This window comes from Hyperolius riggenbachi, chromosome 12 (assembly GCF_040937935.1).
Source record: "Hyperolius riggenbachi isolate aHypRig1 chromosome 12, aHypRig1.pri, whole genome shotgun sequence".
Classification (NCBI taxonomy): domain Eukaryota; kingdom Metazoa; phylum Chordata; class Amphibia; order Anura; family Hyperoliidae; genus Hyperolius; species Hyperolius riggenbachi.
Genome location: NC_090657.1, coordinates 221,822,644 through 221,850,492, shown reverse-complemented (window position 1 = coordinate 221,850,492; position 27,849 = coordinate 221,822,644). Strand labels below are relative to the sequence as shown.

General features: G+C 46.0%; 1 protein-coding gene across 1 annotated transcript; it reads left to right on the top strand.

The window, feature by feature from the left end:
• Nucleotides 1–27,849, top strand: LOC137542215 (manganese-dependent ADP-ribose/CDP-alcohol diphosphatase-like). Its single transcript, XM_068263960.1, has 4 exons — nucleotides 1–59; nucleotides 13,490–14,088; nucleotides 20,579–20,695; nucleotides 22,511–27,849. Exons 2-4 carry the CDS (start codon nucleotides 13,491–13,493, stop codon nucleotides 22,837–22,839), a joined length of 1,044 nt encoding a protein of 347 aa, XP_068120061.1. The 5' UTR covers nucleotides 1–59; nucleotide 13,490; the 3' UTR covers nucleotides 22,840–27,849.

Genomic DNA, 27,849 nt, shown 5'->3' with positions numbered 1-27,849 from the left:
CGTACAGATCGCACAGAGCTGCTCAGCCTACGGATCCCGCGACAGGCTGCGAGTAACAGGTACGTGAGGATAGCCCCTGACTGTGTCTACAGATCGTCAGTGTCACACTGCCTCAACTTGCTGCAGATCCCAAATACAGTGACTCTACAACCAAATCCCCCCAGTCCTCCTCATCTGTCTCTTCCTAGCTCTGATTCACAGATATATACCCGTGTATGTTCATTCATGTGCTTTTCACTTACAAAGAATATTTATGTTATGCTAAACTCTATGTAAAGTTTACAAACTACAGTTGTATGTAATGTGTAAATTATATTATTATGTATTTATATAGCACGGACACCTTCCTCAGCACTTTACAGTCACTGACTGTCCTCAGAGGAGCTCACACTCTAATCCCTACCATAGTCATAGTCTAATGTCCTACCATATTAATTTATATTTATATAGCACTGCCATCTTCTGCAGCACATTACAGAGTACATAGTCATGTCACTGACTGTCCACAGAGGAGCTCACAATCTAATCCCATCATAGTCATAGTCTAATGTCCTACCATATTATTATTATGTATTTATATAGCACTGACATCTCCTGCAGCACATTACAGAGTACATAGCCATGTCACTGACTGTCCTCAGAGGAGCTCACAATCTAATCCTACCGTAGTCATAGTCTAATGTCCTACCATATTATTATTATGTATTTATATAGCACTGACATCTTCTCCAGCACATTACAGAGTACATAGTCATGTCACTGACTGTCCTCAGAGGGGCTCACAATCTAATCCTACCATAGTCATAGTCTAATGTCCTACCATATTATTATTATTATGTATTTATATAGCACTGACATCTTCTGCAGAACATTACAGAGCACATAGTCATGTCACTGACTGTCCTCAGAGGAGCTCACACTCTAATCCTACCATAGTCATAGTCTAATGTCCTACCATATTATTATTATTATGTATTTATATAGCACTGACATCTGCAGCACATTATAGAGTACATAGTCATGTCACTGACTGTCCTCAGAGGACCTCACACTCTAATCCTACCATAGTCACAGTCTAATGTCCTACCATATTATTATTATTATGTATTTATATAGCACTGACATCTGCAGCACATTATAGAGTACATAGCCATGTCACTGACTGTCCTCAGAGGAGCTCACAATCTAATCCTACCGTAGTCATAGTCTAATGTCCTACCATATTATTATTATGTATTTATATAGCACTGACATCTTCTCCAGCACATTACAGAGTACATAGTCATGTCACTGACTGTCCTCAGAGGGGCTCACAATCTAATCCTACCATAGTCATAGTCTAATGTCCTACCATATTATTATTATTATGTATTTATATAGCACTGACATCTTCTGCAGAACATTACAGAGCACATAGTCATGTCACTGACTGTCCTCAGAGGAGCTCACAATCTAATCCTACCGTAGTCATAGTCTAATGTCCTACCATATTATTATTATGTATTTATATAGCACTGACATCTGCAGCACATTATAGAGTACATAGTCATGTCACTGACTGTCCTCAGAGGACCTCACACTCTAATCCTACCATAGTCACAGTCTAATGTCCTACCATATTATTATTATTATGTATTTATATAGCACTGACATCTGCAGCACATTATAGAGTACATAGTCATGTCACTGACTGTCCCCAGAGGAGCTCACACTCTAATCCTACCATAGTCATAGTCTAATGTCCTATCATATTATTATTATGTATTTATATAGCACTGACATCTCCTGCAGCACATTACAGAGTACATAGTCATGTCACTGACTGTCCTCAGAGGAGCTCACACTCTAATCCTACCATAGTCATAGTCTAATGTCCTATCATATTATTATTATGTATTTATATAGCACTGACATCTCCTGCAGCACATTATAGAGTACATAGTCATGTCACTGACTGTCCCCAGAGGAGCTCACACTCTAATCCTACCATAGTCATAGTCTAATGTCCTATCATATTATTATTATGTATTTATATAGCACGGACATCTTCTGCAGCACATTACAGAGTACATAGTCATGTCACTGACTGTCCTCAGAGGAGCTCACTATCTCATCTATGTTATTTCCAGCATTTTGCCCTGCCTTTTGGGCCAGTAAAGGTGGCCAATAATAATACAATTTGCTGAACGATCGTTTACGAATGATTCTTCATATGAACTTGCATGAATGATCGTTTGGGATCACTAATAGACAAAGATATTGATCCGATTTCTGGATTTATTTCATTAATCTGATTGGATTGGTTAGGAGAGTTTTGTCCATTAGTGGTAGCAAAAGATTATTTCCGATCATTCATGCAAATTCACATGAAGAATTGTTTGTAAACGATCGTTCAGCACATTGTATCGTTAGATGCCACCTTTACTTTGATTCTTGTGTATGTATGCATGATGACATTAACAAACTTCTTCAGGGCTGGAACCCACTAGAGCGATTTTTTGAGCTTTAGGGAGCGCTTTAAATCACGAGCGATTTCCATAAACGCTCTGCTAATGTAAATAAATGTAACAAATTCCACAGTAGCGATTGCGATTAGCAAAATCACAATCGCAGGACATGCGGCATTTTGGGAGCGTTTGAGCATCAATGTAAAGTATTGAAGCGCTGGCAAATCGCTCATGAATCGCTACACATAGCACTTTGTGTGCGATTTTAAATTACTGCAAAATGTAAAAAAAAATAAAAATAATTTATGAATAGACAGGACCAATCAGAATTAAAATCGCTAATCGCAAATCGCTGGCAAAAAGCTTACACTTTTTAAAATCGCTCCCAAAATCGCCAGAAAATGCTCATGAAATCGCTTACTAAACGCTAATTGAAAACGCTAGCGATTGCGCTAGAGGTTTGTAGAGGGTTCTAAGCCTTATTGTGATTTAAGAAAAAACCCTAAAATATGGTTGGTGAATATGTGATTTTTGACGGTTGTAGTGACTGAGGGCGTATCGATTAAAAAGCTGCCAGGAGACATGGGCGCAGGATACAGCCGATATACGGCTCCCCCTGCTGGTGCACAAGTCCCGGCGGCAGTAATTACTATTCCCCCTCCAGGTCCACGTGGATGGTGAGGAATGATGTAATTCGGCTTCCAGCTATTGCTGACGGCCGAATTATAGTGTTTTATAAGTAACTTCAGGTCCGTCTTCTGACGGCGCCGATGTTACTCACTGTGTGCCGCTATAGACGTCATTCATATTACGGCCTATGGTGGCGCCGGCTGCGCCTAAAGCTTCCTGCGCTGGATTGCCAGTGTTCGGACTGAAGGTGTGAGGAGGAAGTTGGTTCCTTGTGTTGCTGTATGACTGGAAGTTTTCTGGGGTTTTCCTCATTCTCAGCCCAGAAAGCAGAGGTGAGATTCTACACATTCCAGAAGGCAGATGATACATTTCGTAAGCGAGTGCGTCTTGAGGCTCCGCCCCTTCTGGTTGGCGCAGTGTGCTGCATTCTGTGTAGATGTCCTGATATGATCACTGCAGGCAATGAGGCAGCATTATATTTACTAATATCTCTCAGTTACTTCTCCTCGATAGGCAAATTGGCAGGTGCCTGGGGCGTGGTGGGTGTCAAGGGGTTCAACTGCCACCTTCACTGACCTCTCTCCACGTCAGCTTACCAAAAGGACCCCACATCTACTACCCTACCTAGGGATCCATTACATCTTATTCCATCTCTGGTTCCCTACAGGGTTATTCCCAGAGATGGGTTAAGATGTGATGGGGCCCTAGGTAAGGTAGTTGATTTGAGGCCTCCCCTGTGGTCTTTTTGGTAAGCTGACGTGGAGAGAGGTCAGAGAAGGTGGCAGAGGGGCCCCTTGACACACATTAGGCCCCAGGCAACTGCCTAGGTTGCCTGGTGGATGATCCTGCTTTAGTCATTCCACCCAGAACTAAGATTTTAATGTTTGGTGGAATTTGGAGAGTAAAACCACCAGTTTCTTCTACCTCTCTGGTAATAAGTTATCTTTTCCTGAGTTCCCAGCTCTGCACACCTGCTGCATCCATCACAACAAGGGGCTCCCCCTCCACCTGCTGCATCCATTACAAGGGGCTCCCCTCCACCTGCTGCATCCATCACAAGGGGTTCCCTTCCACCTGCTGCATCCATCACAAGGGGCTCCCCTCCACCTGCTGCATCCATTACAAGGGGCTCCCCTCCACCTGCTGCATCCATCACAAGGGGTTCCCTTCCACCTGCTGCATCCATCACAAGGGGCTCCCCTCCACCTGCTGCATCCATCACAAGGGGTTCCCTTCCACCTGCTGCATCCATCACAAGGGGCTCCCCTCCACCTGCTGCATCCATCACAAGGGGTTCCCTTCCACCTGCTGCATCCATCACAAGGGGCTCCCCTCCACCTGCTGGATCATCCATTTATTGTATATTATGCTCAGTGTGATCGTATTGGTGGAGAGACCACAAGAGTGCGCTGGGAAAGGAGATACTGAAAGGAGATCTCAATAAGAGAGTACCCACCACATGTACAAACTGCTGAGCAGAGCCGGGACAAGGTCCTCCAGCACCCAAGGCTGAGATATCAAAGTGCACCCCTCCCCCATCCCTCCCACCCCAGCCGTCACACACTGATTGCTATTAGACTAAGAAGCGCCCCAGAGACCCCAACACCTGCCATGTGTCACCTTTTCTTATTTCTCTCTGCTTCAAACACAATAGGGGAATGATAGCGGAGTGAGTTGTGCGCCTCCTCCTACACTGCGCCCTGAGGCTGGAGCCTCTCTTGCCTCTGCCTGCCCTGCACCCCCCTCATACACTGCGCCCTGAGGCTGGAGCCTCTCTCGCCTGTCTCAGCCTGTGCCCCCTCCTACAATGCGCCCTGAGGCTGGAGCCTCTCTCGCCTCTGCCTCAGCCTGCCTCCTCCTACAATGCGCCCTGAGGCTGGAGCCTCTCTTGCCTCTGCCTCAGCCTGCCCCCTCCTACACTGCGCCCTGAGGCTGGAGCCTCTCTCGCCTCTGCCTCAGCCTGCCCCCTCCTACACTGCGCCCTGAGGCTGGAGCCTCTCTCGCCTCTGCCTCAGCCCCGCCCCCTCCTACACTGCGCCCTGAGGCTGGAGCCTCTCTCGCCTCTGCCTCAGCCCCGCCCCCTCCTACACTGCGCCCTGAGGCTGGAGCCTCTCTCGCCTCTGCCTCAGCCTGCCCCCTCGCGCCCTGAGGCTGGAGCCTCTCTCGCCTCTGCCTCAGCCTGCCCCCTCCTACAATGCGCCCTGAGGCTGGAGCCTCTCTCGCCTCTGCCTCAGCCTGCCCCCTCCTACACTGCGCCCTGAGGCTGGAGTCTCTCTCGCCTCTGCCTCGGCCTGCGGCACCTCCTACACTGCGCCCTGAGGCTGGAGCCTCTCTCGCCTCTGCCTCAGCCCGGCCCCTCCTACACTGCGCCCTGAGGCTGGAGCCTCTCTCACCTCTGCCTCGGTCCGGCCCTGCGCCCCCTCCTACACTGCGCCCTGAGGCTGGAACATCTCTCGCCTCTGCCTCGGCCCCGCTGCTGAGTAGCCCTCTAAACAATTACACAGCGATGTCAGGGGTCAGGTCTTTATGCTGAGTGCCCAGCGATATCGGAAGTGTAGACTTGGGTTAGGATGGGTGTATCGTTTGGGATCACAGGAAGGTGAAGGAGAAGGTTGGTACCACAGCAGGAGGTTAAGGGGTGGATGTTAAGACTAGGAATAATTGGGGGGTGGTTAGGATTAAACATCAGGCAGAGAAGGGGTAAGCTTAGGCAGTAGGTTAAAGTGGACCTGAACCCTTGTACAGGACAGAAGGAAAACATAGAGAAATGTATCCTGTATGAATTTAGATAGTTTAGCCTGTCTAATTCCCCCTCATGTATGTCTAATCACAAGTTGCAATTTGATCCCTCAGCTGTGTCAGCTGGCTACCATGCCATAGACGTAATTGGTAAACACAGGATGTTAACAATATATCTGCTTTCATGAAAGCAGGAAGTAGACACACTGCAGATTTATTGCAGGATTAGTATCAGCTGTAAGAAAGAAATGTTTTTTACGATTACACGGAATTATGCATACATTTTTGCAATTACGCCTATATGCAAATACCAATTCGTAATACAGATGACTTTGTATTAACATTTGTAATTATGCATGAATTTACGCGTAATTTCATGCCAACTTTGGTGGTTAATAGCACAGCCCCCATACAAGCTATTGCTACCACAATTTCCAACATATGTTAAGGAGAATTGTGGGTACAAGTTACAAAAATTTTTGAAAAGACCTTGCAGTTTTGGAGAAAATCTATTTTAAAACTGCAAAGAAAAATGGTTTTTAAACTCAGAAAAAATGAGTTTAAAAACCATTTTTCTGTGTGTTTTTAAAATAGACGTTCTCCAAAACGGCAAGGTCTTTTTGAACAATTCTTTATCCAGTTCAGCGCCGCAGTGCCGAAAATCTCATGCATCCGAGCAATGTTCACCTCCCATTCATTCACCTATAACTTTATCACTACTACTTATCACAATGAATTGATCTATATCTTGTTTTTTCCGCCACCAATTAGACTTTCTTTGGGGGGTACATTTTGCTAAGAGCCACTTTACTATAAATGCATTTTAACAGGAAGAATAAGAAAAAAACGGAAAAATTCATTATGTCTCAGTTTTTGGCCATTATAGTTTGAAATTAATATACGCTACCGTAATTAAAACGCATGTATTTTATTTGCCCATCTGTCCCGGTTATTACACCGTTTAAACGATGTCCCTATCACAATTTATGGTGCCGATATTTCATTTAGAAATAAAGGTGCATTTTTTTCAATTTGCGTCCATCACTATTTATAAGCTTATAATTTTAAATAATATAATAACATATTCTCTTGACATGCATAATTAAAAAGTTCAGACCCTTGGGTAACTATTTATGTTGTTTTTGTTTTTTTTTTATTGTTTTTTTTTTTTTAATAAAAAAAAGTGTATGTGGGTAATTTTTGGTGTGGGAGGGAAACTGCTAATTTTAAATGTAAAATTATATTTTTTTTAATCAAAAATGTATGTGGGTGCAGTTTACTATTTGGCCACAAGATGGCCACAGTGAAAAAAGTCCTGGATGCGAACGATCTCGCATCCAGGAACTAAAATGCTGGGGAAAAGTTTCCTGGGGGCAGAAATACCGCGCTCTCTGGAGGGAAAGCGTTGGTATTTCTGCGGGGAAGTTAGATCGGTGAATGGGAATTATATTCCCATTCACTGATCGGGGGGCTAGCGGCGGGCACGCGCCCGATCGCGCACCACGCAGGGAAAGCAGCAGTGCCTATCTGGACGAGGAAACTCGTCCAGATAGGCCGAACTGGTTATTTTCACTTATACCCACTATTCTCCTTAAAGAGACTCTGAAGCGAGGATACATTTTATTTTTTAACCTGTATTACTGTAAGTGACTATAACAGCTGCGAAACCGCCGCCATCCCGCGGCAAAACGAGGGGTTTATACCCCCCCAAAACCCCCCTGCAAAATCCACGACTTTCTTGGTCGTGGATTTTGCTGATCCTGGAGGCAGAGCTATGAGCTGCAGCTCTGCCTCCATGCATGTCAATCACCGCACGGATCTCCGCCTCTCCCCCGCCCCTCTCTGTGAAGGCAGATTGAGAAAGGCGCTTTACAGCGCTGCGTAATATGTTGGCGCTTTATAAAAACAAAATAAATAAATAAAATAAATAAAGGCGGGGAGAGGCCGCAATCAGCCGGGATTGACACGCGAAGAGGCAGAGATGCAGCCATTAGCTCTGCCTCATTCAGGAAGCACTCCCAGAACCTAGCAGAGGGGATTTGGAGGGTAAAGACCCCTCGTTTTGCCGCAGATTAGCAGCTGTTATGGTCATTAACAGTAATACAAGTTAAAAAAAAAGAATCTATCCTCACTTCAGTTTCTCTTTAACATACACTGGGATGTGAAAGTTTAGGCAACCTTGTTAATCGTCATGATTTTCCTGTATAAATCGTTGGTTGTTTTGATAAAAAATATGTCAGTTAAATATATGATATAGGAGAGACACACAGTGATATTTGAGAAGTGAGATGAAGTTTATTGGATTTACAGGAAGTGCGCAATTATGATTTAAACCAAATTAGGCAGGTGCATAAATTTGGGCACCACAAAAAAAAGAAATAAAATCAATATTTAGTAGATCCTCCTTTTGCAGAAATTACAGCTTCTCAACGCTTCCTGTAGGCTCCAATGAGAGTCTGGATTCTGCTTGAAGGTATTTTGGACCATTCCTCTTTACAAAACATCTCTAGTTCATTCAGGTTTGATGGCTTCCAAGCATGGACAGTTCTCTAACTCACACCACAGATTTTCAATTATATTCACTAACATTGCCATTCCAGAACATTGTACTTGTTCCTGTGCATGAATGCCTTAGTGGATTTTGAGCAGTGTTTAGGGTCGTTGTCTTGTTGAAAGATCCAGCCCGGCGCAGCTTCAGCTTTGTCACTGATTTCTGAACATTGGTCTCCAGAATCTGCTGATAGTGAGTGGAATCCATGCGTCCCTCAACTTTGACAAGATTCCCAGTCCCTGCACCGGCCACACAGCCCCACTGCATGATGGAACCACCACCATATTTTACTGTAGGTAGCAGGTGTTTTTTTCGGAATGCTGTGTTCTTTTTCCTCCATGCATAACGCCCCTTGTTATGCCCAAATAACTCAATTTTAGTTTCATCCGTCCACAGCACCTTATTCCAAAATGAAGCTGGCTTGTCCAAATGTGCTTTAGTATACCTCAAGCGGCTCTGTTTGTGCTGTGAGCAGGGAAAAGGCTTCCTCTGCATCACTCTCGCATAAAGTGCGCCGAATGGTTCAACGATGCACATTGACTCCATCTGCAGCAAGAGGATGTTGTAGGTCTTTGGTGCTGATCTGTGGGTTGACTCTGACTGTACTCACCATTTTTTGCTTCTGTTTATCCGAGATTTTTCCTGGTCTTCCACTTTGAGCCTTAACTTGAACTGAGCCTGTGGTTTTCTATTTCCTCAATATGTTCTTAACTGTGGAAACAGACAGCTGAAATCTCTGAGACAGCTTTCTGTATCCTTCCCCTAAACCATAATGGTGAACCATCTTTGTCTTCAGGTCATTTGAGAGTAGTTTTGAGACCCCCATGTTGCTACTTTTCAGAGAAAATTAAGTGGAGGGAAACTTACTATTGACCCCCTTAAATACTCTTTCTTATAATTGGATCCACTTGTGTATGTAGATCAGGGGTCACTGAGCTTACCAAGCCAATTTGAGTTCCAATAATTAGTTCTAAAGGTTTTGGAATCAATAAAATGACAAATTTATGCACCTGCCTAATTGTATTTAAACAATTATTGCACACTTTCTGTAAATCCAATAAACTTCATTTCACTTCTCAAATATCACTGTGTGTGTCTCCTATATGATATATTTAACTGACATTTTTTATCGTAACAACCAACCATTTATACAGGAAAATCATGACGATTAACAAGGTTGCCCAAACTTTCGCATCCCACTGTATTGTGGTAGCAATAGCATGTATGGGGGCTACGCTATTCACCGCAAAAACAGCTGTGTTTTAGCAGTACATTTGAAGGTTTCCAGCTTGGAGCATGAGGGACAGGTTGTGAGAGAGAGTTACAAGGGAAAGGTGATGCTCGTGAGAAGTCCTGGATGCAGGGGAGAGAGGAGGTGACTAAGCTAGAGGACAAGAGGGTCTCCTGGGAGGAGAAAAGGTTCAGGTGGGATGGTATCTGGAGATTAATGAGAAAATGTATGGAGGTGACAATGTAGATAGAGCTAGATTCAGTAAACCGTGATATAAACCGCGATTAAACCGTGATTAAGTAAACCGTGATTCAGTAAACCGCACGGAAAATTCACGATTACGCACGAAAAACCATTACGCACGTTATAACACGCGCCAAATGCTAGCACGACCGTTATATCAGTTTTCACGATTTAGTGAATCAAGCCCATGGTGTGAGTTTAAACTGGATCTACTGGGTAATAGGTAGCCAGTGGAGAGATTAGCAGAGAGGAGCGGGAGGAGAGGTGGATGAGGCAGGCAGCAGAGGTCAGTAGGGATTGGCAGAGAGGAGCAGCATCAGAGGAGCGGGAGCAGAGGTGGATAAGATGAGCAGCAGAGGTCAATAGGGAGTGGCAGAGAGGGGCAGCACTAGAGGAGCTGGAGGAGAGGTGGATGAGATGGGCAGCAGAGATCAGTAGTGATTGGCAGAGAGGGGCAGCATCAGAGGAGCAGGAGGAGAGGTGGATGATGCGGGCAGCAGAGGTCAGTAGGGATTGGCAGAGAGGGGCAGCATTAGAGGAGCAGGAGGAGAGGTGGATGATGCGGGCAGCAGAGGTCAGTAGGGATTGGCAGAGAGGGGCAGCATCAGAGGAGCAGGAGGAGAGGTGGATGATGCGGGCAGCAGAGGTCAGTAGGGATTGGCAGAGAGGGGCAGCATCAGAGGAGTGGGACAAGAGGTGGATGATGCAGGCAGCAGAGGTCAGTAGTGATTGGCAGAGAGGGGCAGCATCAGAGGAGTGGGACGAGAGGTGGATGATGCGGGCAGCAGAGGTCAGTAGTGATTGGCAGAGAGGAGCAGCATCAGAGGAGTGGGACGAGAGGTGGATGATGCGGGCAGCAGAGGTCAGTAGGGATTGGCAGAGAGGGGCAGCATCAGAGGAGCAGGAGGAGAGGTGGATGATGCGGGCAGCAGAGGTCAGTAGGGATTGGCAGAGAGGGGCAGCATCAGAGGAGCAGGAGGAGAGGTGGATGATGCGGGCAGCAGAGGTCAGTAGGGATTGGCAGAGAGGGGCAGCATCAGAGGAGTGGGACGAGAGGTGGATGATGCAGGCAGCAGAGGTCAGTAGTGATTGGCAGAGAGGGGCAGCATCAGAGGAGTGGGACGAGAGGTGGATGATGCGGGCAGCAGAGGTCAGTAGGGATTGGCAGAGAGGGGCAGCATCAGAGGAGCAGGAGGAGAGGTGGATGATGCAGGCAGCAGAGGTCAGTAGGGATTGGCAGAGAGGGGCAGCATCAGAGGAGTGGGACGAGAGGTGGATGATGCGGGCAGCAGAGGTCAGTAGTGATTGGCAGAGAGGGGCAGCATCAGAGGAGCAGGAGGAGAGGTGGATGATGCGGGCAGCAGAGGACCAAATGCTAGCACGACCGTTATATCAGTTTTCACGATTTAGTGAATCAAGCCCATGGTGTGAGTTTAAACTGGATCTACTGGGTAATAGGTAGCCAGTGGAGAGATTAGCAGAGAGGAGCGGGAGGAGAGGTGGATGAGGCAGGCAGCAGAGGTCAGTAGGGATTGGCAGAGAGGAGCAGCATCAGAGGAGCGGGAGCAGAGGTGGATAAGATGAGCAGCAGAGGTCAATAGGGAGTGGCAGAGAGGGGCAGCACTAGAGGAGCGGGAGGAGAGGTGGATGAGATGGGCAGCAGAGATCAGTAGTGATTGGCAGAGAGGGGCAGCATCAGAGGAGCAGGAGGAGAGGTGGATGATGCGGGCAGCAGAGGTCAGTAGGGATTGGCAGAGAGGGGCAGCATTATAGGAGCAGGAGGAGAGGTGGATGATGCAGGCAGCAGAGGTCAGTAGGGATTGGCAGAGAGGGGCAGCATCAGAGGAGCAGGAGGAGAGGTGGATGATGCGGGCAGCAGAGGTCAGTAGGGATTGGGAGAGAGGGGCAGCATCAGAGGAGTGGGACGAGAGGTGGATGATGCAGGCAGCAGAGGTCAGTAGTGATTGGCAGAGAGGGGCAGCATCAGAGGAGTGGGACGAGAGGTGGATGATGCGGGCAGCAGAGGTCAGTAGTGATTGGCAGAGAGGAGCAGCATCAGAGGAGTGGGACGAGAGGTGGATGATGCGGGCAGCAGAGGTCAGTAGGGATTGGCAGAGAGGGGCAGCATCAGAGGAGCAGGAGGAGAGGTGGATGATGCGGGCAGCAGAGGTCAGTAGGGATTGGCAGAGAGGGGCAGCATCAGAGGAGTGGGACGAGAGGTGGATGATGCGGGCAGCAGAGGTCAGTAGTGATTGGCAGAGAGGGGCAGCATCAGAGGAGCAGGAGGAGAGGTGGATGATGCGGGCAGCAGAGGTCAGTAGGGATTGGCAGAGAGGGGCAGCATCAGAGGAGTGGGACGAGAGGTGGATGATGCGGGCAGCAGAGGTCAGTAGGGAGTGACAGAGAGGAGCAGCATCAGAGGAGTGGGACGAGAGGTGGATGAGGTGGGTAGCAGAGGTCAGTAGGGATTGGCAGAGAGGGGCAGCAGGGAGGAGAGGTGCATAAGACAGGCAGCAGAGGTCAGTAGGGAGTGGCAGAGAGGGGCAGCACTAGAGGAGTGGGAGGAGAGGTGGATGAGATGGGCAGCAGAGATCAGTAGGGATTGGCAGAGAGGGGCAGCATCAGAGGAGCGGAAGGAGAGGTGGATGAGATGGGCAGCAATAGTCAGTACTGATTGGCAGAGAGGGGCAGCAGGGAGGATAAGTGCATAAGACAGGCAGCAGAGGTCAGTAGGGAGTGACAGAGAGGAGCAGCATCAGAGGAGTGGGAGCAGAGGTGGATAAGATGAGCAGCAGAGGTCAGTAGGGAGTGGCAGAGAGGGGCAGCAGGATGGAGTGGAGCATAAGACAGGCAGCAGAGGTAAGTAGGGAGAGGGGCGGCATCAGAGGAGCAGGAACAGAGGTGGATGAGGCAGGCAGCAGAAGTCAGTAGGGATTGGCAGAGAGGGGCAGCATCAGAGGAGCGGGAGGAGAGGTGGATGAGGCAGGCAGCAGAGGTCAGTAGGGATTGGCAGAGAGGGGCAGCATCAGAGGAGCGGGAGAAGAGGTGGATGAGGAAGGCAGCAGAGGTCAGTAGGGATTGGCAGAGAGGGGCAGCATCAGAGGAGCGGGAGGAGAGGTGGATGAGGCAGGCAGCAGAGGTCAGTAGGGATTGACAGAGAGGGGCAGCATCAGAGGAGCGGGAGGAGAGGTGGATCATGAGGCAAGCAGTAGGCATTGGAAGAGAGGGGCTGCCTCAGATGAGCGGGAGGAAGAAGCAGCAGAAGAGGTCAGTAGGCACTGGAGAGGTGCCAGTGTGGTTTTTGGTAGACTGAGAGTAGGGTGTTACAGTTGTCAACACAGGCTATGATCAGAGCATGTAGCAGCATTTTAATAGCCTCCTGTGAGGGAAGAAATGGGTGTAAGAAAAGCATGAACATTAGTTAGTTGTAAAGGTTGGATTTAATTATATGAAGTAGGTAGAATTGGGCAAAGGTCAGATGTCTCAAAAGTACCTTAAAACAGGATATTGAAGGGAAATTACAGACAGAAACACCACCAATAACTCCTAAATCTGAGGTCTGACGGGCACTGAGCTGAATTGATGAAGTCCATGTACCCAAGGCCTTGGAAATGTTATATTAGTGACTATTTTGTATCTTTCATGCAGAATGGAGGAACATGGAGAAGTGACAGAAGATCTCAAAGATCAAAAGCCACATTTTTCTTTTGGGGTGATAGCAGACATCCAGTACGCCAACAAACCCAATGGACCGAGCCACTGGAAGACCATGCGATACTATCAGCAAAGCCTCCACCACCTCCAGGAGGCCATTGAAGAGTGGAACCAGGAGGAGCCTCCACCCCAGTTTGTGCTGCAGCTCGGCGATATTATCGATAGTTTCAACAGACGTTATGGTTTGTCGCAAGAGGCCCTCGGGGTGGTTCTAAAACATGTTAGCCAAGCAAAAATGCCTTTTCACCACATTTGGGGGAACCATGAGCTCTACAACTTTAACCGGGACTCTCTGAGAGAGTCAAGACTCAATACTGAACCAGTTCAGGAGAAGCAGGGCGATGAGTGTGGGGGAAGCCACAGCGAAAACCCAAACAATGCCGATTATTATGCCTATCACTTCAGTCCTCACTCCAAGTTCTGCTTCATCTTAGTTGACACCTACGACTTAAGCGTTCTCGGCAGAAGGCAGGACTGTCAGCGGTATCTTGATTCCTGGGACTTCGTTGACCAAGTTATGGAAGACCAAAATGGTATGTAGATGAGGCGAATGTCAGGTCAGCTAAAGATGGCCAAACATTAGCCAGTGCGCTATAAGTAAATACTTACAGCACAGTTATAACTGTTTCACAGCTAATTAACCACTTAAGGACCGCAGTCCTTTCACCCCTTAAGGACCAGAGCCTTTTTTCCATTCAGACCACTGCAGCTTTATTGGTTTATTGCTCAGTCATACAAGCTACCATCTAAATGAATTTTACCTCCTTTTCTTGTCACTAATACAGCTTTCTTTTGGTGCTATTTGATTGCTGCTGCGATTTTTACTTTTTATTATATTCATCAAAAAAGACATGAATTTTGGCAAAAAAATGATTTTTTTAACTTTCTGTGCTGACATTTTTCAAATAAAGTAAAATTTATGTATACATGCAGCTCGAAAAATGTGGACAAACATGTTTTTGATAAAAAAAAAACCCATTCAGTGTATATTTATTGGTTTGGGTAAAAGTTATAGCGTTTACAAACTATGGTGCAAAAATTGAATTTTCCCATTTTGAAGCATCTCTCTCATTTCTGAGCACCTGTCAGGTTTCATGAGGTGCTAGAATTCCAGGATAGTATAAATACCCCCCAAATGACCCCATTTTGGAAAGAAGACACCCCAAAGTATTCACTAAGAGGCATGGTGAGTTCATAGAAGATTTTATCTTTTGTCACAAGTTAGCGGAAAATGACACTTTGTGACAAAAAAAATAAATAAAAAAAAGTTTCCATTTCTGCTAACTGGTGACAAAAAAAAATGAAATCTGCCACGGACTCACCATGCCCCTCTCTGAATACCTTGAAGTGTCTAGTTTCCAAAATGGGGTCATTTGTGGGGTGTGTTTACTGTCCTGGCATTTTGGGGGGTGCTAAATTGTAAGCACCCCTGTAAAGCCTAAAGGTGCTCATAGGACTTTGGGCCCCTTAGCGCACCTAGGCTGCAAAAGAAATGTCACACATGTGGTATCGCCTTACTCAGGAGAAATAGTATAATGTGTTTTGGGGTGTATTTTTACACATACCCATGATGGGTGGGAGAAATATCTCTGTAAATGAGATTTCTTTTGATTTTTTTACACACAATTGTCCATTTACAGAGATATTTCTCCCACCCAGCATGGGTATGTGTAAAAATACACCCCAAAACACATTATACTACTTCTCCTGAGTACGGCGATACCACATGTGTGACACTTTTTTGCACCCTAACTGCGCTAAGGGGCCCAAAGTCCTATGAGTACCTTTAGGATTTCACAGGTCATTTTGAAGCATTTATTTTCTAGACTACTCCTCACGGTTTAGGGCCCCTAAAATGCCAGGACAGTATAGGAACCCTACAAGTGACCACATTTTAGAAAGAAGACACCCCAAGGTATTCCGTTAGTAGTATGGGGAGTTCATAGAAGATTTCTTTTTTTTTTTCACAAGTTAGCGGAAATTGATTTTTATTGTTTTTTTCACAAAGTGTCATTTTCCACTAACTTGTGACAAAAAATAAAATCTTCTATGAATTCCCCATACACCTAATTGAATACCTTGGGGTGTCTTATTTCTAAAATGGGGTCACTTGTGGGGTTCCTATAATGCCCTGGCATTTTAGGGGCCCTAAACCGTGAGGAGTAGTCTAGAAACCAAATGCCTCAAAATGACCTGTGAAATCCTAAAGGTACTCATAGGACGTTGGGCCTCTTAGCGCACCTAGGTTGCAAAAAAGTGTCACACATGTGGTATCGCCGTACTCAGGAGAAGTAGTATAATGTGTTTTGGGGTGTATTTTTACACATACCCATGCTGGGTGGGAGAAATATCTCTGTAAATTAAAATGTTTTGATTTTTTTACACACAGTTGTCCCTTTACAGAGATATTTCTCCCACCCAGCATGGGTATGTGTAAAAATACACCCCAAAACACATTATACTACTTCTCCTGAGTATGGCGATATCACATGTGTGACACTTTTTTGCAGCCTAGGTGCGCTAAGGGGCCCAACGTCCTATTCACAGGTCATTTTGAGGCATTTGGTTTCTAGACTACTCCTCACGGTTTAGGGCCCCTAAAATGCCAGGGCAGTATAGAAACCCTACAAGTGACCCCATTTTAGAAAGAAGACACCCCAAGGTATTCCGTTAGGTGTATGGTGAGTTCATAGAAGATTTTATTTTTTGTCACAAGTTAGTGGAAAATGACACTTTGTGAAAAAAAACAATACAAATCAATTTCCGCTAACTTTTGACAAAAAATAAAATCTTCTATGAACTCGTCATACATCTAACGGAATACCTTGGGGTGTCTTCTTTCTAAAATGGGGTCACTTGTGGGGTTCCTATACTGCCCTGGCATTTTAGGGGCCCAAAACCACGAGGAGTAGTCTGGAAACCTAATGCCTCAAAATGACTGTTCAGGGGTATAAGCATCTGCAAATTTTGATGACAGGTGGTCTATGAGGGGCCGAATTTTGTGGAACCGGTCATAAGCAGGGTGGCTTCTTAGATGACAGGTTGTATTGGCACTGAAGTGCAGGAATGTTCTCAAATCGTGACCTGGACATGGCAATTAAGTCGTACCAGCAGTAATCAGAAAAAAAATTTCTGTCACTGTGGTGGGGCGGGTGAGGGTTTGGCCGGGTAATCAGAAGCCCGCAGGGGGCATATTAGGGCCTGATCTGATGGGTAGCAGTGACAGGGGATGACGGGGTGGTTGATAGGTGATCAGTAGGTGATTACAGAGGAGAATATATGCAAGCAATGCACTGGCGAGTTGATCAGAGGAGGTCTGGGGGGCTAATTGAGGGTGTGGGCGGGTGATTGGGTGCCTGCAAGGGGCAGATTAGTGTCTGATCTGATGGGTAGCAGTGACAGTTGGTGACGGGGTGATTGATGGGTGATCAGTGGATGATTGGAGGGGAGAACAGATGTAAACAATGCACTTTCGGAGGTGATCTGAGGGTGGGTCTGCACGCAATCTGAGGGTGTGGGTGGGTGATCAGGTGCCCACAAAAGGCAGGTTAGGGTCTGATCTGATGGGTGGCAGTGACAGGTGGTGACAGGGGGTGATTGACAGGTGATCAGTGGGTGATTATAGGGAAGAATAGATGTATACAGTACACAGGGGGGAGGGTCTAGGGAGGATCTGAGGGTGTGGGGGGGGGGGTGTTCAGGAGCCCCCAGGGGGCAGTTTAGGACCTAATCTAAAAAATAGCGTTGAGATAGTGACAGGGAGTGATTAATGGGTGATTAGGGGGGTGATTGGGTGCAAACAGGTGTCTGAGGGGTGGGCAGGGGGGGTCTGATGGGTGCAGTGGGCGATCAGGGGGCAGGATCAGTGTGCTTGGGTACTTACTAGGAGGGCTGCAACCTGCCCTGGTGGTCCCTCAATCACTGGGACCACCAGGGCAGGAGGCAGCCTGTATAATACGCTTTGTATACATTACAAAGCGTATTATCCGCTTTACATGCGGCAGATCGGGGGTTAACAACCCGCCGCCTCTGCTAATTGGCTGGAGGGTTGACGTCGCGGGCGGGCACATCCAGCGTGCGATCCCCGGCCAGCTAGCCCGCAACGAGCCGCCGCCGATCGGCGTATTGCGGTCGTTGCGGGCTCCACTTTGCCGCCGCGTAGGGGCGGTCAGCAAGTGGTTAAAATCACAATCCAGTAAAATATATATAGATCTATATATATATATATATATATAGATCTATATATATATATATATATATATATATATATATATATATAGATCTATCTATATATATAGATCTATCTATATATATAGATCTATCTATATATATAGATCTATCTATATATATAGATCTATCTATATATATAGATCTATCTATATATATAGATCTATCTATATATATAGATCTATCTATATATATAGATCTATCTATATATATAGATCTATCTATATATATAGATCTATCTATATATATAGATCTATCTATATATATAGATCTATATATATATAGATCTATCTATATATATAGATCTATCTATATATATATATAGATCTATATATATATATATAGATCTTTATATATATATCTATATATAGGTGGTTGGGGGGAGATCTGGATATAAAAAAGATTTTTTTTTACACTAAAATCGCACAGCCTGTCATGGCTGCAGGCTGTGCGTCTCTCCCTGTCACACAAGATCCACAGTGACAGGGAGAGGGAGGCGGAGAGGGAGGCGGAACGGCAACTATGTTGCCTTTCGGAGGGTGATCGCTGTGATTGGCTCACAGCGATCACACGGCAGGGAGCCAATCAGTGACGGCTCCTGCCGATACCCGGAAGCCTTAGCTGTCATAAGACAGCTAAGTGCAGCCGGTTCGGTGCGCGCGATCGCGGCGGGGAGCGGCGGCGCCGGTGATAGAGATCTACGCCCTGCCAGCCAGGAGCCCATCAAAACAGGGCGTAGATCTCTATCACCTCGGTCCTTAAGTGGTTAAACTGTGTGCATAACCCACCTGAATTAGTGGTGTCTACAGAAATGTTAGGAGGCGCTCACACAGAGATCAAAAAATTCAAAGCCTTTGTTGACCTCTGTATTGCTATGCCCCCCACTCACATGATGAGGAGCCGGCCCCCACTCATATGATGAGGAGCCGGCCCCAACACACATGACGAAGGAGCCAGCCCCCACTGATATGATGTGGAGCCAGCCCCCACTGACCTAACAAGCAGACAGCCCCGCTGACACGACGAGGAGCCGGCCCCCGCTGACACGACGAGGAGCCGGCCCCCGCTGACACGACGAGGAGCCGGCCCCCGCTGACACGGCGAGGAGCTAAAATCATTGCCCATTCTTCTTTGCAAAACAGCTCCAGCTCAGTCACATTAGATGGACAGCGTTTGTGAACAGCAGTTTTCAGATCTTGCTACAGATTCTCGATTGGATTTAGATCTGGACTTTGACTGGGCCATTCTAACACATGAATATGTTTTGTTGTAAACCATTCCATTGTTGCCCGGGCTTTATGTTCAGGGTCATTGTCCTGCTGGAAGGTGAACCTCCGCCCCAGTCTCAAGTCTTTTGAAGACTCCAAGAAGTCTTCTTACAAGATTGCCCTGTATTTGGCTCCATCCATCTTCACATCAACTCTGACAAGCTTCCCTGTCCCTGCTGAAGAGATGCACCCCCGAGCATGATGCTGCCACCACCATATTTGACAGTGGGGATGGTGTGTTCTGAGTGATGTGCAGTGTTAGTTTTCCGCCACACATAGCGTTTTGCATTTTGGCCAAAAAGTTCAACTTTGGTCTTATCTGACCAGAGCACCTTCTTCCACATGTTTGCTGTGTCCCCCATATGGCTTGTGGCAAACTGCAAACGGGACTTCTTATGCTTTCTGCTAACAATGGCTTTCTTCTTGCCACTCTTCCATAAAGACCAACTTTGTGCAGTGCACGACTAATAGTTGTCCTATGGACAGATTCCCCCACCTGAGCTGTAGATCTCTGCAGCTCGTCCAGAGTCACCATGGGCCTCTTGACTGCATTTCTGATCAGCGCTCTCCTTGTTTGGCCTGTGAGTTTAGATGGACGGCCTTGTCTTGGTAGGTTTACAGTTGTGCCATACTCCTTCCATTTCTGAATGATCGCTTGAACAGTGCTCCGAGGGATGTTCAAGGCTTTGGAAATCTTTTTGTAGCCTAAGCCTGCTTTAAATTTCTCAATAATGTTATCCCTGACCTGTCTGGTGTGTTCTTTAGACTTCATGGTGTTGTTGCTCCTCTGAGGCCGTCACAGAACAGCTGTATTTGTACTGACAGATTACACACAGGTGCACTCTATTTAGTCATTAGCACTCATCAGGTAATGTCTATGGGCAACTGACTGCACTCAGACCAAAGGGGGCTTAATAATTACGCACACCCCACTTCTCAGTTATTTGTAAAAAATGTTTGGAATCATGTATGATTTTCGTTCCACTTCTCACATGTACACCACTTTGTATTGGTCTTTCATGTGGAATTCCAATAAAATTGATTCATGTTTGTGACAGTAATGTGACAAAATGTGGAAAACTTCAAGGCTGCCGAATACTTTTGCAAACCACTGTATATAGCTTTTGCATTCAAAAACTTAAAGAGGAGACCCATTGAAAATAATGTAATAAAAAAGTGCTTAATTTTTACAAAAATTATGTATACATGATTTAGTCAGCGGTTTCCCCATTGTAAAATCTTTCCTCTCCCTGATTTACATTCTGACATTTATCACATGGTGACATTTTTACTGCTGGCAGGTGATGTCACTGGAAGGAGACGCTGCTTGCTTTTTTTGGCAGTTGGAAACAGCTGTATTTCCCACAATGCAACAAGGCTCCCACAGTGTGATGTTAGCACCATGGTCCTGACATCACATTTAATTACACCACATGAAACAAGGTTTTAGCTGCACCGGGAAGGGGGGATGGGGGTGTACAGCCATGAATTACACTGACCTGAGCATTTTCCTCTCATATTCCTGCAGGTTTGGATGACAGACACTTGGTGGAGTTTAATGGTGGAATGGGGGCGGAGCAGCTGTCCTGGCTGGATGAACGGCTCGGTTACTGCGACAGACACGATGAGAGGGCGATTGTAGCCGGTACGTACCGCCAGCGAATGTTAGGTCATTACACCGGACTTGGGGCACAGTCACATTTCATCTTTAGCGTCAGTTTAACAACAGCTGCGTTCTTCTCAGGTGTGGTCTCCATGAAAAGCAGCCTTAAAGGGAACCTATACTGAACATAAAAAAAATATCCCAGAGGCACTATAATATACACGCTACCTGAGAGTTACTGTTTGTGCCCTGTTTTATTGCCTGATGAAGCGGGCTTGGTCCTGTGAAACGCATTGCATCTATTGGGGTACTAATAAAGTGTTTATATCAGACAAGTAGTCTAGTCTGCTTTCGGAGGCAAGTCCCCCACTGCCTCCCCAGCATATTTTAACCACTTAAGCCCTCAGTCGTTTTCACTTTATGCATCCGAGCAATGTTCACCTCCCATTCATTAGCCTATAACTTTATCACTACTTATCACAATGAACTGATCTATATCTTGTTTTTTCCGCCACCAATTAGGCTTTCTTTGGGGGGTACATTTTGCTAAGAGCCACTTTACTGTAAATGCATTTTAACAGAAAGAATAAGAAAAAAACTGAAAAAATTCATTATTTCTCAGTTTTCGGCCATTATAGTTTTAAATTATGTCCCTATCACAATGTATGGCGACAATATTTTAGTTGGAAATAAAAGAGCATTTTTTCAGTTTTTCATCCATCACTATTTACAAGCTTATAAAAAAAATAGAAATATTTCATCTTTACATAGATATTTAAAAAGTTTACACCCTTAGGTAAATATTTATGTGTTGTTTTTTTTTTATTGTAATTTTTTTTTTATTATTATTAAACATTTTATGTGGGTATTTTTGGGAGGGTGGGATGTAAATAGTGTTTGATTTGGGGAAATATTTGTGTATTGTAATTTGTATTACTTTTATATGTAGTTTTACTTTTTGGCCACAAGATGGCAACCTTGAGTTTGTTTACATGACGTCACTCTAAGCGTACAATGTACGCTTAGAGGGACATAGAGTCAGAAAAAGTGAAGCTTCCGAGAGAAGCTGTCGCTTTTTCTGCGGGGGACAGGAATCAGTGATCGGGCACCATAGCCCGATTCATTGATTCCTGGGCTAATGAATCCGCGGCCGGGAGTGCGCGATCGGCCGCGGGAGCGCGCATGTCCTCCTTGACGTTTTTATACGTCAAGGAGGACAAAGTGGTTAAAACTTGTAATTATTGTTTTCATTCTGCTGGCGCCTCTGTACATCAAAGACATTATAGTGTCCACCCTTGGTGGAAGGGGGACCCACCCCTACCGTTCTTCTATCTACAGAGAGCGACTTCTTAACCCTGAGTGAGGACAGGTCTAATCTCCTCACCTGCATTCTCAGTGGTTGCCTCAGCGGTAACCCTTGTTTGTGTTTAGGGCTCTGCCTGTGACATGGGAGACCAGGGTTTGAATCCTGGCTAGGGTCAGTACCTATTCATTAAGGAGTCCTTGGGCAAGACTCCCCAACACTGCAGGATGGCCTCTTAGTGGCTGCAGCTATTGAGCGCTTTGAGTCCAACAGGAGAAAAACACTATACAGATGTTAAGATTATTGTTTTGATTTACCGCATGCTTACTGCTGAAATACCACACTTTTTTCTGCACTTTCCACACATTCTAACGCATTTTCGGAAAAATTGCAGAAAAATGGTCGCATGCGGAAAAATCTTTCAGAATTGAAAAAAACAAACAAAAAAAAAAAACTGAAAGACAGTCAGATCATTAGCCTTTTTCTTGTAGAGAATGATGTCAGCGGTCTCTGTAGTCCGCCAGCTCATAACACTGCGATATTCTGTGTTTCAGGTCACGTTCCCGTCCATCCTAAGGCGAAACGTAGCGACTGCTTGGCGTGGAACTACAGAGACATCCTGCGGGTGCTGCAGTCACACCGCAGTGTGGTGGCATACTTTGCAGGCCACGACCACAGCGGAGGCTACCACCTGGACTCCCGTGGCATCCATCACATCACCATGGAGGGGGTGGTGGAGTCCCCGCCGGACTCCAATGCGTTTGGGACGGTGGACGTGTACGAGGACAGGATGGTCCTGCGGGGGAGGGGGAGGGTGAGGAGTCGCCATCTGATGTTTTCGGAGAAAAGGCGGCTGGAGGAACCTCTCGTGTCTCTCCGCTGAGAAATGAGGGGGAATATCCAACATGGAGGGATGTGTCTCCCTGCTGATAGGAGCATTGGGATAGGTCTCTGCTGCAGTATGCTGTTCTAGGGGACATCCGGGTAATGGAGATATGGAGGATAAGTGGTTAGCAATGTTACCTTGCAGCAGTGGAGTATTAAAGAATCCCCGAGGTGACATGTGACATGATGAGATAGACATGTGTATGTACAGTGCCTAGCACACAAATAACTATGCTGTGTTCCTTTTTTTCTTTCCCTGCCTGGAAGAGTTAAACATCAGGTATGCAAGTGACAGTTTCTGTCTGGGTTGGACTGGGTCGGACTATAGCATAACCCTCACTGATTAGTAATTACAGCCATTAAACACTTTCCTAGCAGAAAATGGCTTCTAAAAGCAGTAAAGAGATAAAAAGGGTCAATAGTTCATAGATTTTAGCTCTGACATACTTCAATGAAGGTGTCATTGAGCAGAGACAATGAAACAATAAAAACTTAAAATCTAGATTAAAATATAAAATAAAACTGTGGGATATCTAAAAAAGTTATTTTTAGGAGACTGAGAATAGATGCAATTGTTTTTCTCATCAGTTTTATTTTCACCTCGTAAGTCCTTTAACTGTGTTCCTAGCCATAATTTGCACAGGTGTCCTCCAGGGGGTGCTAGGACTAGGAGTCCAGGGACACAGGATTTGGGCAACTGAATACCATTTATAGTCAGGGCATTGGTATAGAGCACTTATTATTCTGTATTAGCTATGCAATGATCCATAACCTATTACCCAGCTATCCTCAACCAATCAGCTTCTGTTTCCTGACACCTGACTCTCACCTATGTCCTCTAACGTACACTAGCGACGACAGAACATAAAGCTTTAGCACTTGCAAACGCGTTCGCAAATTTACCGCAAAAGTTCGCAAACCGACCGTTCACGTCAAGTTCCATAGACTTTAATGGGCAGGTGAACTTAAAGAGGAACTCCAGCCTAAACAAACATACTGTTATTAAGTTACATTAGTTAATTAAAATAGATAGGTAATATAATCTCTTACCCACACTGTTTTAAAAGAACAGGCAAATGTTTGATTTCATGATGGCAGCCATCTTTTTGGTTGAAAGGAGGTGACAGGGAGCATGAGACACAGTTCCAACTATCCTGTGTCCTGAGCACCTCTCCCAGTTGCTAGGCAACATGAACAACATAGGAAATCCCATCATGCTTTGCACAGCATCAGGCGAAAAAACCCCGGGCTTTTTTTCTTTAAAGGGTGGAGCTTAGCTAAAAATGCAGCTAAAAATTATGTTTTGGTAAGAAAAGCAAAGTTCTGATGCTGTGAAACTGTTAAAGAAACACCAAACCTTTTCAGATCTGCTGAGTAGATTTTTAGTCCGGAGGTTCACTTTAAACTATAAGGGCATCTCCGGAGCCACAGTTTCTTTAAAGAGTCTGAAGTGTCCCAAATTAACTCTTTTTATTTCAGAGTCGTCTTGAGCAGTAATAACACAGATAATTTGCCGCATCCCCGCGTCCATACGAGGCTTTATCCTCCCCCCTCCCTGTAATCCCCAGGGCAAAATCCTCCGGTACTTCCTGTCCATTCAATCACCGCCGAACGCCGCCTCTCCCCGCCCCTCTCAGTCTTCTTTCACTGAGAGGGGCGGGGGGAGAGGCGGCGATCAGCGTTGATTGAATGGACTGGAGGCGGATCTACAGCCCAAAGCTCTACCTCCCCTGGGCAGCAAAATCTGCAACTTTGAAAGTCGTAGAATTTTGCCCCAGGGGGGATAAAGACTTCATAGGGCCGCGGGTATGCAGCAAATCATCTTTGCCATTACTGCTCAAGAGGATTTTCCTATCGTAACTTTAAAATCGATTTTCTCTAAACCTAGAAGGTGTTTTTGAAAAAGAAAAATCATCTTGTTCCCACTGTCTCCCTTAACACACCCTGCAAATTGGGCTTTTCTATTAACCGCTAAAGTCGGCATCGATTGACCTTAATGTTAAATGTGAACGCAAACGCTTGACAAAACAGCTTGCATTAAATGCGAACAGCCAACAGCCGGCATTCGCCGGGAACCGTCCGCCTGTGTACTGTTTAGGCCATCACTAATGTACACCTCTTCCTGATCCCTAACCCACTCCTCCCCTACTCAATGTAAGCCCCTCCCTGAAACCTAACCTGCTCCTCCCCCACTCAATGTAAGCCCTTCCCTGAAACCTAACCCGATCCTCACCCACTAAATGTAAGCCCCTCCCTGAAACCTAACCTGCCCCTCCCCACTCAATGTAATCCCTTCCCTGAAACCTAACCTGCCCCTCCCCCACTCAATATAATCCCCTCCCTGAAACCTAACCTGCCACTCCCCCACTCAATGTAAGCCCCTCCCTGAAACCTAACCCGCTCCTCACCCACTCAATGTAAGCCCCTCCCTGAAACCTAACCTGCCCCTCCCCTACTCAGTGTAATACCTTCCCCAGGGCCGGAACTTGCATGAAGCAGCCTGAATCACATGATTCAGAGTGGCAGCTAGAGATGGTCTGAACAGTTCGCCTGTGAACTTCCGCTTTTCGCATTCGCAGCAAACAGTGAACATTTGGCGTGTTCGATTAGCCCCCTACACATTATCCTTGAGCTAAACGTTGACCCCTTACCTCACAGTCAGCAGACAAATGGCAGCCAATCAGCTAGCACCCCCTCCTCCTGGACCCCCCACCTCCCTACCAAATAGCAGTTGCGGTGGCCATATTGGATTCATTTTCTGCTGGCTGCTCACTGTTAGTGAGAGCAGGGTCAGACTTGCTGCAGATAGGTAGGGAAAGCATTAGCTAGGCCTGTGTTCTTGTTCCTCACTTGCTGTGAAAGCACCCCAAACAGCCCTTTTGAGGACTAGCACATCGGTCTCCTGTGTTTTTTTGTGTGTGACACTCCACAGCCCACTGACACCCAGAGCTGTAAGCACACTACTGCTGTTGCCTCATTAAGTTGCAGGCACAGAACCACTCCAGTGCATTATTATTTCACTGTATTCTGATAGTACTATTGTATCTTTCTGTGTGAGACACTCCACAGCCCACTGACACCCAGAGATGTGCATAATGTGATTTCTGCCCTTTAGGGATTAAAACCCGACTTTGTGTCAACTTCGTAATTTTTGGTGGGAATTTTGGCATGGATCCCCTTCTGGCATGCCCCTGTCCAGGTGTTAGATCCCTTGAAACAACTTTTCCATCACTTTTGTGACCAGAAACAGGCTTTGTAGGTTTTACAATTCGCCTGCCCATTGAAGTATATAAAAATTCGCTAGATTCGCCTGTTCGTGACATTTTCAGAAGTTCGTGTTCGCCATTGCAATTGGAAAATTCTAGGTTCGCGACACCTCTAGTGGCAGCATGCAGGGGGCAGCATGGATGAGAAGCTTCAGGCAGAGAATGCATAATAAAGACGCCATTGCAGGTCACCCCGCCCCTCTTTGTCCTCGGAAGCGCGATAGAGTCGTCAAGTTTCAAATTGTGTATTGCTCTCTCCTGTTCGCTCCGCCCACACGGTGCCGCCAGTGTAGCATCCCGGGACGGAGGCCACTTGCTCACAGTGCTGCGCAGGGCTGAATTGCCTGCTGTCCTCTCAACTGCACCTCTTGACTGTGCCCAGCAGATGGGCTGCTATAGCAACCTGAAGTGTACAGGCAGGACGGGGATGTGGCGCACTGGTACTGCATGTGCCGCACCCATCCAATAGAGAGTCTTCCTGGCCATAGAGGCATGGCGGACGGCATCCACCACACCCAGCACCTGCAAACCATCACTCTGATGCCGCCAGACTCCAGCTGGCTAATATGAAGTGATTGGTCTATACCATGTTGCCTTTCATTACTTGGCTACTGCAGCACTGTACAGAGCACATAGTCATGTCACTGACTGTCCTCAGCGGAGCTCACAATCTAATCCTACCATAGTCATAGTCTAATGTCCTACCATATTATTATTATGTATTTATATAGCACTAGCATCTTCTGCAGCACTTTACAGAGCACATAGTCATGTCACTGACTGTCCTCAGAGGAGCTCACACTCTAATCCTACTATAGTCATAGTCTAATGTCCTACCTTATTATTATTATTATGTATTTATATAGCACTGACACCTTCTGCAGCACTGTACATAGTCATGTGACTGACTGTCCTCAGAGGAGCTCACACTCTAATTCTACCATAGTCATAGTCTAATGTCCTACCATATTCCTATCACGCATTTATATAGCACTGACATCTTCTGCAGCACTGTACAGAGTACATAGTCATGTCACTGACTGTCCTCAGAGGAGCTCACACTCTAATCCTACTATAGTCATAGTCTAATGTCCTACCTTATTATTATTATTATGTATTTATATAGCACTAGCATCTTCTGCAGCACATTACAGAGCACATAATCATAGTCTAATGTCCTACCATATTATTATTATGTGTTTATATAGCACTGACATCTTCTGCAGCACTTTACAGAGTACATAGTCATGTCACTGACTCTCCTCAGAGGAGCTCACAATCTAATCCTACCACAGTCATAGTCTAATGCAGAGTTCCCCAACCCTGTCCTCAAGGCCCACCAACAGTGCATGTTTTGCAGAAAACCACAAACATGCACAGGTGAGGTAATGAGTATCTCAGCAGAACTTATTAACTACCTCTGTGGATTTATACAAAACATGCACTTTTGGTGGACCTTGAGGACAGGGTTGGGGAACACTGGTCTAATGTCCTACCATATTATTATTTTGTATTTATATAGCACTAACATCTTCTGCAGCACATTACAGAGTACATAGTCATGTCACTGACTGTCCTCAGAGGAGCTCACACTCTAATCCTACCATAGTCATAGTCTAATGTCCTACCATATTATTATTATGTATTTATATAGCACTGACATCTTCTGCAGCACATTTTGAGTACATAGTCATGTCACTGACTGTCCTCAGAGGATAGCAGTAGGAGAACAGAGGCGCCAG

Coding starts and splice junctions, on each gene's coding strand:
- LOC137542215 (XM_068263960.1), top strand. CDS start 13,491: ATGGAGGAACATGGAGAAGTGACAGAAGATCTCAAAGATCAAAAGCCA. Junction 14,089..20,578: donor AGTTATGGAAGACCAAAATG/GTATGTAGATGA, acceptor ATATTCCTGCAG/GTTTGGATGACAGACACTTG. Junction 20,696..22,510: donor TGAGAGGGCGATTGTAGCCG/GTACGTACCGCC, acceptor TCTGTGTTTCAG/GTCACGTTCCCGTCCATCCT.